At 41.8% G+C, this 12,536-nt stretch overlaps 1 protein-coding gene across 1 annotated transcript; it reads left to right on the top strand.

Moving 5' to 3' along the window:
- The first annotated feature begins 6,352 nt into the window (after positions 1-6,352).
- LOC109879047 (transcription cofactor vestigial-like protein 4) lies at positions 6,353-12,190 on the top strand. The gene is made up of 5 exons (XM_020471239.2): positions 6,353-6,586; positions 8,600-8,723; positions 8,845-9,115; positions 10,874-10,958; positions 11,076-12,190. The coding sequence occupies exons 1-5, from the start codon at positions 6,520-6,522 to the stop codon at positions 11,384-11,386; spliced, it is 858 nt and encodes a 285-aa protein (XP_020326828.1). The 5' UTR covers positions 6,353-6,519; the 3' UTR covers positions 11,387-12,190.
- Positions 12,191-12,536: the final 346 nt, after the last annotated feature.

Here is a 12,536-nt window from a genome sequence, read left to right on the forward strand (position 1 = left end):
CCTGTGTGAATCTAAGTGTGCGTTCTCTAATTCTCTCCTTCTCTCTTTCTTTCTCTCTCTCTTGGAGGACCTGAGCCCTAGGACCATGCCCCAGGATTACCTGACATGATGACTCCTTGCTGTCCCCAGTCCACCTGACCGTGCTGCTGCTCCAGTTTCAACTGTTCTGCCTTATTATTATACGACCATGCTGGTCATTTATGAACATTTGAACATCTTGGCCATGTTCTGTTATAATCTCCACACGGCACAGCCAGAAGAGGACTGGCCACCCCACATAGCCTGGTTCCACTCTAGGTTTCTTTCTAGGTTTTGGCCTTTCTAGGGAGTTTTTCCTAGCCACCGTGCTTCTACACCTGCATTGCTTGCTATTTGGGGTTTTAGGCTGGGTTTCTGTACAGCACTTTGAGATATCAGCTGATGTACGAAGGGCTATATAAATACATTTGATTTGATTTGATTTACTATTGTTTGTACAGATGAACGTGGTACCTTCAGGCATTTGGAAATTGCTCCCAAGGATGAACCAGACTTGTGGAGGTCTACAATTGTTTTTCTGAGGTCTTGGCTGAGTTATTTTGATTTTCCCATGATGTCAAGCAAAGAGGCACTGAGTTTGAAGCTGGGCCTTGAAATGCATCCACAGGTACACCTCCAATTGACTCAAATTATGTCAATTCGCCTATCAGAAGCTGCTAAAGCCATGACATAATTTTATGGAATTTTCCAAGCTGTTTAAAGGCACAGTCAACTTAGTGTATGTAAACCTCTGACCCACTGGAATTGTGATACAATTAATTATAGGTGAAAAAATCTGTCTATAAACAATTGTTGGAAAAATTACTTGTGTCATGCACAAACTAGATGTCCTAACCAACTTGCCAAAACTATAGTTTGTTAACAACAAGAAATTTGTGGAGTGGTTGAAAAACTAGTTTTAATGACTTAAAGCAATAAAACTGCCCTTCTTTAGACTTGTTGAGTATCCAGCGCATGAGCATTTGTGGGTTCGGTTACAGGCTCAAAATGGCCAGAAACAAAGCACTTTCTTCCGAAACTCGTCAGTCTATTCTTCTTCTGAGAAAGTAAGAATATTCAATGCGAGGAATTGCCAAGAAACTGAAGTTCTCGTACAACACTGTGTACTACTCCATTCACAGAACAGCACAAACTGTCTCTAACCAGAATAGAAAGAGGAGTGAGATGCCTCGATGCACAATTGAACAAGAGTACAAGTACATTAGAGTGTCTAGTTTGAGAAACAGATGCCTCACAAGTCCTCAACTGGCAGCTTAATTAAATAGTGCCCGCAAAACACCAGTCTCAACGTCAACAGTGAAGAGGCGACTCCGGGATGCTGGCCTTCTAGGCAGAGTTCCTCTGTTCAGTGTCTGTGTTCTTTTGCCCATCTTAATCTTTTCTTTTTATTGGCCAGTCTGAGATATGGCTTTTTCCTTGCAACTCTGCCTAGAAGGCCAGCTGCTGGAGTCGCCTCTTCAATGTTGACGTTGAGTTTTTGTTAAATGTAATCTTTTGGTTCAACCACAATGCATAATAAGCATCATCAACAGGGGGAACTCTTTTGGGATTGGGTGTACACTGATAAGTTGTAGAAAGAATATCTTCATTTACAAGACCTGTTCACAGAAAATATAATAGGTAATTTAGGGCCTGAGATCAAAGTCCATATTCAGACCACTAGGGGTCAATGTTTTTAAATAGAATGTTGTAGCAGGTTCAAGGGTGTGGGGTTTCCACGTCACCAAGTGCAATAACCAAACACGCACAAGGAGCACAACTAGAATGCAAATGGGGAGTTTATTAGGGAGATTTGAACTATTGGGAAAGGGGGGGGATTCACCAACCATTTCACAATCCACAATCCTCTTCTCGTTGTCCGTTCCGTTCTCCCGGGGTAATCCTAAAACTCAGGTCCTCAGCCAAACCGGTTCGGTACAAAGTGCGAGTAATCAGACAGTCCAGATCACAACGGGTAATCACACAGATATTTCTCTCTCTTCTCACACTCTTCATAACAAACTCTTCAAAACACACTCTTCATAACACACTCTTCCCTCTCCATTCTCTGCCCCTTTGTGCAGGTGTAACAGTATAACTTTAGTCCGTCCCCTCGCCCATACCCGGGCGCGAACCAGGGACGCTCTGCACACATCAACAGTCACCCTCAAAGCATCGTTACCATCGCTCCACAAAAGCCGCGGCCCTTGCAGAGCAAGGGGAACAACTACTTCAAGGCCTCAGAGCGGGTGACGTCACCAATTGAAACGCTATTAGCGTGCACCACCGCTAACTAGCTAGCCATTTCACATCGGTTACACAGGCCGCTACCTCTTTCATCCCAAAGTACTCCCTGGCTTAATGATTCACATGCTCACCTCGTTGGGGCAGGAAGTCCATATAAGGCTCAGGGGTGGAGCCAGCAAGACATCTAATTTGAATAACCACTCCCCTCATCTCTCCCTGCCGTCTGCCACAATATCCAGTAGGCCTCCCTCTGTAGTAGTAGGATCTCGATGTTACCTCCTCTCCTTGGTAGAGCAACATGCTCAATGCCTGTGTATTTGAAGGAGGAGATGGGATGGTTAGCTTCAACTATGTGAGCTGCTACTGGATAGTCAGTGTTCTTACACCTGATTGAGCTGCGGTGATCAGCTATGTGTTGTTTTAATTGTCTCTTCATTTGTACTACGTAGGCTTTCCCAAGTGTACAGGTGATGAGATAGATTACTCTCTTTCTTGCATGAGATGATACCCCTAAACAGGAATTTTTCGACCTGTATGTGGGTGACTTGCCTAGTTAAATAAAGGTTCAATTAAAATGTTAAAAATACAGTCTGAAGAAGGATGTTTTAGTAGTGCTATCACACTGTGCACATGAGCCACATTTGTAGTTCCCATTTGGAGTGGGTGTCAAGAGTGTCTGAGTGGGCTCGTGGCAGTTCAGATCTTACTAAGCTATTTTTTGTCTGATTGCAGAATATGCCAGTGCTTTTTCAGGATTGCTTTCATTTTCTCCGAACACTTGGTGTACTTAGTGCAAAACACTTTTGCGTTGTTTTTCTTCTTTGGTTTAATTTTGAGCAATTCCTCTCTTGGTTTTTCAGATATTTTCATCATTGCAGCATTTTGCGTTTTGTCCTTGTAGCCTCTCATTTTGAATGTATCTGTCATTTTCTTAGCATTGCTGTCAAAATCTGACTGGTGGCCACAGATTCGTTTAACTCTTCAAATTCATAAACACCACATGTTTTTCAGTAGTGACCAAACATACATTATAGTACCATCATCTTTTTTTCATTGTACTACCATGATACATTTTTTTGTAAGGGATGTGAGGAACGTGTTTACTGGCCTCATAAATGCTAACCAGCAAGCTAATATTTAGAAAAATGATTTAGCCAGCAAACAAGGCTAGCTACAGATGTTAGCTGGCTAGTTCGCTACAGTAGTTAGCTACTGCCATCAGTTGTTCTAGTGATATCATATTTTGCTTATTCCACCATTTATAGAATGCATACTGTCATTTGAATATATCGGAAAAAGGGAATCCGTACACACTGTGGACATGGTAGACACATTTAAATGTAGGTGTAGATGCATGATGCGTTCAGAATTCCATGATCAGAACTTCATGATTAGAATACTAAAGCTGCATGAACTGCATGAAAGTCTAGACACAGCCATTGAGAACCGTTGGTCTACTAAGTACTAGCCCATAGAATCCAATAAATGTTTCCTGAGTGTGAACTACTCACAATGTTGTTTCTATTATCCACACTAAATTATAAGACCTTGTGCATGTTGATTGGTTGACAATATGGCAGGAAATAGTCATACGAAGAAGAAAAAACACTCTGAATACTCTGAAAATGCAGGATCCTTATATGTCCAGTTAAAATTCATCCAATCATATCATCCTATCCTATCAAATTTTGATAAACCCATGAATTCCTCCTGATCATGAAGGAATGTCAATTTTACTCTGCACCATCAGTAGGGGACATTCAGCATCAATCTGTCAAGGAAAATATAATATTCTTTCTAAGAAAGATATCTACATATGTTTCAGGATGTTATGTATCCCAGGAAATAATTACCCACCTACAAATATAAGGGCACAAGGTGAGACCCAGATACAGACACGGGAGGCAGATGGTTTGAATCTTTGATATTTATTAGAATCCAAAAGGGTAGTCAAGAGAATGGTCGTGGATAGGCAAAAGGTCAAAACCAGTTCAGAGTCCAGGAGGTCAAGGCAGGCAGAATGGTCAGGCAGACAGGTACAGAGTCCAGGAACAGGCAAGGATCAAAACCGGGAGGACTGGCAAAAAGAGAAGAGAAAAGGCAGGCGCACGGGAAAAACACGCTGGTTGACTTGAACATACAAGACGAACTGGCACAGAGATACAGGAAACGCAGGGATAAATACACAGGGGAAAAACACGCTGGTTGACTTGAACATACAAGACGAACTGGCACAGTGATACAGGAAACGCAGGGATAAATACACAGGGGAAAAACACGCTGGTTGACTTGAACATACAAGACGAACTGGCACAGAGAGACAGGAAATACAGGGATAAATACACAGGGGAAAATAAGCGACACTTTGAGGGGGTGGAGACAATCACAAGGACAGGTGAAACAGATCAGGGCGTGACAACAAATGTATGTGCTGAATTAAATATTACCACTTCCTTTTTTAAACCATGTCTATCAAACACAATTCAATATAATCACAATCGCTTTTTTGTTTTTCAGAATTTTAAGCATATTTTAACACAGGCTCAACACCTTTTAAACACTTTTAAAAGGCCAGGCCCTGTTGTTACTGCATATCCCAGCAATAATTCCTTGCATATACACAATATGCTAAACTTTCCATTGGCTCAACCATTGGCTCAACTTACCCCAAGGCAAAGATTTTGACTATATTGGCCCACACAGCTATAAGGATGCACTTTCAGGCTAGGTTTAGGACCTCATATTGAAGCTTATAAATACCCCAACTGATTGTTTAGAACAATCTTAAAATTATCGACTTTGGTTTAGATACAAGCATCATGAAAATACATTAATTTGACTTTGTGAAAATGGTTTGATTTTTTTCTTCCTTCACAGACTCCATGAAATGATAACTTCTTCCTAAATATTTTGTCAAATGATTAATTGTGTGTATGGTTTCCCAGAAACGACGTTGGCTCAACTTACCCTTTTGGCTGAAATTACCCCACTCTCCCCTATTCATGAAGTTTAGATAAGTCATAATCAACTAAATTCAAAGAATAAAATGTTAGAAATGCCAGTGTGTGCCCCAAGGGGTCCCTGTTGAGCTTGACTTGCTTCAAAGCGGCACCTATCCTATTTTGACAGTGGTCTCCATATTTGTTGAGGCTTTCACAGAGCTGGGTCACACACACACACACACATATATATATATATAAATAACTCCAGAGGGCATGCTTAAAACATAAACCAGATAAGATATTTAAATAATTTATTTTACCCTTTAATCATGTTACAAAAGGAACATAAGTAGGCTTTAACCACATTTTTAAGAAAGTCAGCAACTATAGATAAGTCCCTCTAGTCCTTCAAAAGCATATCAGTCACCACACATTCTAAATGTTGTAATTTTTATGTATTTTATAAGTGCCTGTAAATGTGTCAGGTCCTGAGTGTTGTTGTGGTCACTTGTGTGCTGAGAGTATGCTCATGTGTGTCCAGACTCTTCAGCATGCTCAGACAAGATTGTTTCTCAGTGCAGAAGTTTTTCCAGTATTTATTGGCCTTTGTCTGGCCATCAACAATAGCCTTTTCATTAATGGTTAGGCTGGCTCACAGTACAGCTGTGTGCATGTATGGGCAGGTCAGTGGAATTACTGGAGCTCTGGTGGGCTAAGCACTCGAAGAAATGCAGTTTGGTGAGATTGTAGATTAGGAGTGAGGGAAGGGCAGAGGACAGGTGCTGACTTCCAGAGTGGAGACAACAGATACACCTGAAGTTCCCAGTGGATTCTGGGAGAGGTACAAAACATGGAAAAAAAGTGCTTTGTGACATTATCAGTGTTTTCTTGTTTTGAGTCTCCATTGAATTGAATGTAAAGTAATCTATGTTACATTCCTGTTTATGCCTGAAAGTGAGGTAAACGTATGGTTGGGTGGTGCAGGGACAATCAGTGAACAGTTTAATATAATTTTTCCTACTTGAAGTATCTACCTGTGAACCCACTCTTCCTGCAACAATAACATAAACATCTAAAAGCGATGAGGTTGTGATTGGCTTGAGAGCGACCAATGACATTGCAGCAATAGGGTTTCCTGGAAGACACAGCAGCTCTGCGCAGCCTCCTGATACGTTACCTGGCCGAGATCAAGCTCTGCATCTCGTTGACTTTCCATTTCCAACCAGAATTTAGGCTCATTGTGTCCTTTTAGCTCGAACAGTCAAGGTGGTCCTCTGCAGTTTGCTTTATTCACAGACAAAGACAAGGAAACATGGCTGTTGCAAACTTGCAATACATAACTCGGATGAGCAGTGGCTTCAAAGTCTACATCTTGGAAGGTAATATATCTTATTTATTTTCTTATAGGCCTACTATTGTTTCACAAAATAGAATTGTGCTGCTGTGATCCCTGCTACTTTAAATAGTAGTATTTATTGCTGCAACATGCATTGTTATCATGTATGATGACACAGTTGTTATTAGATCATTATTACTTCGTAATTAGCTTAGCTAGTTCAAATAAAGTCATTAGAAATGCAAATGTTTAGGGTCATTCTAAAATAACTTTTACTAAGTCAGAGTAAATGTCATTGAGTACATTTTAGCTAACTGTTTGAATTGCATAAAAGCAATATGTAATTCAGCAACTTTAACAATCTCATTTAAGAAACCAATACATATTTTTACTTTTGACTTTTTTGGGGAGGGGGTTGAGTTTAAGATAACGTTGACGAATGCGACAATAATGCCTCACTATATCCACTTAAGGCTATAACAACATTTAAGGATAGTTAGCAACTATAAATTAGTCCCTCCATTGGTAAAATGTCAACTTGTTTCTAAATGTCTTGCTCTCAAGCATTACTTCAGATAGGTTTATGTCAGATGATGGGAATAACTGTGGCAGATGGAGAGGATCTGAAGGTACTGCCCTCTTGTTTCCTCTACCGATACAAATAACAAATAACAAATAACCATGCCTCAGGCATCATAACGTCAGTCAGGCAAGGTGTGGTTTTCTCCCAGTCACCCTCCACGGGTATCCACTGTGACACTATGCTGTCTGAGGGACAGAATGGGAGGTCATAGGTGAGAGGTTGGGGTTGAGGGACATGACTGTTTGAGATGTGGATTGGACTGACGATTGTGGATAGGCAAAGTATTTGAGATTAAGGGGACCATTCATGTACAGTACTAACATGACCTAATCATTCAGCATTGTATCTCAATGTGGTAGTGGAGCATTGCATGCTAATGTGGTGCATTTCTTTTGGTATATTGACAATGCCAATTTTAATATAGTTCAAGGAATTTAGCTTTAAAGAAACAACATAATATGAGGTGTGAAGAGGACTGGTGTCAGCTTTATAAAAAAACAAATGCCAGTGTACTGACGTTGGTAAACGTCACATTCTGCCACCTCTGGTCTCTTGGCCCTCTCTTGACACCTCTACGGGAGGGCAGCTCCTGCTCAGCTCAGCCCAGTCCAAGCTCTTCTCTCTCATGGCAACCCAATGGTGAAACCAGCTTCCATCTGAACCTACCTAGGACAGCCCATCTTTCGAAATCATCTGGACCCTTCCTCTTCAAATAGTATCTTAAATAATCCCACAGCACCCCCCTTGCACCTGCTCCTCACCTCCTCCGCATTTCCCCCCCTTACTAGCTCTGATAGCTACTTTATTGAGGAAAAATGTACTTACTATGAGTGTGATATGTGGTTGTCCCACCTAGCTATCTTAAGATGAATGCACTAACTGTAAGTCGATCTGGATAAGAGTGTCTGCTAAATGACTAAAATGTCATGTAAATAACACAAAGGATGTTAGCACCTGTTGATGTTTCTGTTAGTTTGTCACAATGAAGAGAATGCTTCTGTGTGATGTGTGTATTGTAATGATGGTTGTGAGACATTAGTTATCTTAAGTTTGTCCAGCTCAATCCACATTTTGAATATAAACTAATCTTACTCTCTTAGATATGTAAATAAGATAGGTGTCATCATCACTGTATGTTGAAATACAACATTTACAGTTAACATTGAATCAAGAAGATTTGTAACACTCACCAATCTGGTATGTCTAGTTCCACAGCTTAACAGAGTTTACAATTAACGGTGGCATGAAAGCTTTCCCACGGCCACAAACTACTCATACAGGTGATGAACCCTATGTCACAGTTCCAAGGATCAAAACAACCCGTCACCTATTTACTCATTGCCACACCTAATGACTGGTTAGTTAGGTGTAAGCCATCCTTATCTGTGCCAATATCTTTGCCAATAAGTATAGTGTATATTATTTCAAATAGTAACCATTAGCTTTATGTGTGCCTGATCTTTCCTCTTGTAGGTCAGCCCAACCTAAGAAGTGAAGATAGATACAGGCATATGACAAATGAGAGAGTTCGAGTACCACCAGTGCATCCAGTCAAGCGCAAACACAGCTCTGAGCGTGGCCTAACATTGGAAGAAAGGTTTGTGAAACCTGCACATGCCTTAATCCCCCTCTATAACTTCATAATTGACAACCATTGGTTTCATAACGCCATGTCCAGTGTGTGATTCCATGTTTCAGCATGTGATTTTGTGTTTCAGGCGAGAGAGGGCACAGAGCAAAAGCAACATGAGAAGTGCTCAGAGGCCAGCTGTGTTTAGTGTTCCCCAGAGCCCCACATCCTCCTGGAGCCCAACCCCAAGCCCCACATCCTCCTGGAGCCCAACCCCCAGCCCCACAGGTCATCTTCCCCATCATGTGTATCCCACACCACCTATGGATGAACCACTGGACCTAATTAAGAAACCAAGGAAAGAGCCTGAGAGGACAGAGAAGAAAACAAAAAGCACTACATCCACCAATCAGATACAGGTAATTTCAAGAGGAACAATTATAATAGTGGGTCCAGGTGCTAACAACATGAAGGATGGGTTTTCTGGTTTGTCTCAGTCATGAGTGCCTCAGTAATCTCCCAGTGTAGCCCTAGGCAGTCAGAGCCTACGTACACTACATGACCAAAGGTAAGTGGATACCTGTCGAACATCTCATTCCAAAATCATGGGCATTAATATGGAGTTGGCCCCCCCTTTGCTTCTATAACAGCCTCCACTCTTCTGGGAAGGTGTTTCACTAGATGTTGGAACATTGCTGTGGGGACTTGCTTCCATTCAGCCACAAGATCATTAGTGAGGTCGGGCATTAAGGTTGGGCGATTAGGACTGGCTTGCAGTCAGCGTTCCAATTCATCCCAAAGGTGTTTGATGGTGTTGAGGTCAGGGCTCTGTGCAGGCCAGTCAAGTTCTTCCACACCGATCTCAACAAACCATTTCTGTATGGACCTCGCTTTGTGCAAGGGGGCCTTGTCATGCTGAAACAGGAAAGGGCCTTCCCCAAACTGTTGCCACAAAGTTGGAAGCACAGAATCGTCTAGAATGTAATTGTATGCTGTAGCGTAAACATTTTCCTTCACTGCAATTAAGTGGCCTAGCCCAAACCATGAAAAACAGCACCAGACCATCCTCTTCCACCAAACTTTACCGTTGGCAGGTAGTGTTCTCTTGGCATCCTCCAAACCAAGATTTGTCCATCAGTCTGCCAGATGGTGAAGCGTGATTCATCACTCTAGAGAACATGTTTCCACTGCTCCAGAGTCCAATGGCAGCAAGCTTTTCACTACTCCAGCCGAAGCTTGACATTGCGCATAGGATGGTGATCTTAGGCTTGCTCGGCCATGGAAACCCAGTTCATTAAGCTCCCGATGAACAGTTATTGTGCTGACGTTGCTTCCAGAGGCAGTTTGGAACTCGGTAGTGAGTGTTGCAACCGAGGGCAGATTATTTTTTACATGGTACGCACTTCAGCACTTGGCAGTCCCATTCTGTGAGCTTGTGTGGCCTACCATTTCACGGCTGAGCCATTGTTGCTCCTAGACATTCCCACTTCACAATAACAGCACTTACAGTGGACCAAGGCAGCTGTCTAGCAGGGCAGACATTAGACTAACTGACTTGTTGGAAAGGTGGCATCCTATGAAGGTGCCACGTTGAAAGTCACTGAGCTCATCAGTAAGGCCATTCTACTGCCAATGTATGTCTATGGAGATTGCATGGCTATGTGTTCGATTTTATACACCTGTCAGCTACGTGCGTGGCTGAAATAGTCGAATCCACTCATTTGAAGGTGTGTCCACGTACTTTTGTATATATAGTGTATCTCTGCGATCTCTGTAGTGATTATAAACGCTCAGGCACATTCTATTCCCAAGAGCCTTTACAGGCTTCTGCTTGTCCAAGATATGCAATCCAGCCGGATTCGGGGAGAAAATGTGAGCAATGGTGGGAGGAATGTCCTCAACATGACTAAACAGACATCTCTTTCTTTGACCTGTTTGTGCCAACCTGATGAGGGTGAACAGCTTTCAGGCCCCATCCTATAACCAAATAAATGTTCTATCCTAAAGTCATACTGAGCCTTCAACAAAAAGTTAGTGATGGCTTAATCTGCTATGTTTACATTGACATGTTCATCCTATTGTTCTGGGGGGGAATTAGGTTTTCGATAACATTGTTCTGTACGGAATCTTATAATGTTTAAACACTTTTTAAAATGTAATTGTTTTGCCTCTTTCAGATGCGTCCTTCTGTGATCACCTGTGTCTCCTCTACAAGAAAGCCCACCTGCAGATCTGAGTTCCGCAGCAGCCACTCCTCCACAGGTCAGTATCATTCTCCTTTATCTCAATAAAAACTGTAGTGCTACAATGCTGTTGTTGTATTGCAGACTTGTTAAGAATTATGCCTCTGACCTTTGTTTGGTATTCTCTCCATTGCAGTGCTATATAAGCACAGCTATGACCATGTGGTGGAGGAGCATTTCAAGAGAAGCCTGGGGATGGACTACCAAAGGGCAAGCTCCCGCCAGCTCTCCATCAGCGTCTCTGTGGATGACCACTTTGCCAAAGCCTTGGGAGGGAAGTGGCTTGAGATCAAATCTAAATCCTCCTCGTGCTCCTCGTCTACATCCTCACCATCCAGCAGCCCAAGTGTCACTCACTCCCCCAGCTACAGCCACAGCCCAAGCCAAGCTCCCAAAGAGTCTCCAAGTACCACTACTCCCACCTCCAGCTTCTGGTCAGTCAAATAAAACTACAGAGACCTTTCCTGAAGAAAGAATTAACTTTGAGTAGTTTTTTATGTAATACAACAGCAGGTCCATGCTTTTCAACGAATGGAAGCACAATGGAAACAGTTATTGAGCAAGGGTAGACTAGAGAACAGGAATGCAGGAATACTTACCTACTCTATGGTTGAACCATTGAGAGCATCTCTATGAGTCTATGCCCTGTTTGTGGAAAAGGGGTTTATTGGTCTAATATCAAGGGACAAGCAAATGTTACAGTGATGTGATGTCTTTATTTCTCTTCATTTCTGTCCCAGACTTTTTAATAGCATATATATCTCTGAAATAGATGGCCATTATATTTCAGTAAATGTGTCATATTTCATGCGGTGAAGATGCCACAACTTTCATGATTGTGTATTTATACTGTATGCTTTTAACGATCCTAGATCCTATTTTCTCATACTAAACTACTGTGCTAATCTACTGTACAAATTTGTTTACCAAACCTGTTCAATACAGTAACTTCGTGTTTTTGTATAAAATCAACTTAAAAAGGACAACTCAAAAAGAAAAACCTATTTGTGACTGGATATTACAAGTTGAGGCTTTATTAAATAAAATATACTTAACTTAAATTAACAATATTCTTGTATGAAAAGCAACCTGGTGATTTACGAAAACATTTTGAGTGTGCAATTTTTATATGATGTACTTTGAAAAATATGGAGTGCTTTGAACACTGATAAAATGCATTATATAAATTCAATATAATTACCTCCCTGGAGCCTATGACTGTGATTGTTGTCCATACCTAAAAAAAAAAATGCAAGTACCACTGACTTACAATTACAAATACTGGTATGATTTATAACCTTACATTAAAGAAGACAAGGTCAGAAAGGTCCGTGGGGCAACGCACAATTGGCCTAGCATCGTCCGGGTTAGGGAGGGTTTGGCCGGTAGGGATATCCTTGTCTCTTTGCGCACCAGCGACTCCTGTGGCGCAGTACACGCTAACCAAGGTTGCCAGGTGCTCGGTGTTTCCTCCGACACATTGGTGCGGCTGGCTTCCGGGTTGGATGCGCGCTGTGTTAAGAAGCAGTGCGGCTTGGTTGAGTTGTGTATCGGAGGACGCATGACTTTCAACCTTCGTCTCTCCCGAGCCCATACG

Source organism: Oncorhynchus kisutch, linkage group LG3 (assembly GCF_002021735.2).
Source record: "Oncorhynchus kisutch isolate 150728-3 linkage group LG3, Okis_V2, whole genome shotgun sequence".
Lineage (NCBI taxonomy): Eukaryota > Metazoa > Chordata > Actinopteri > Salmoniformes > Salmonidae > Oncorhynchus > Oncorhynchus kisutch.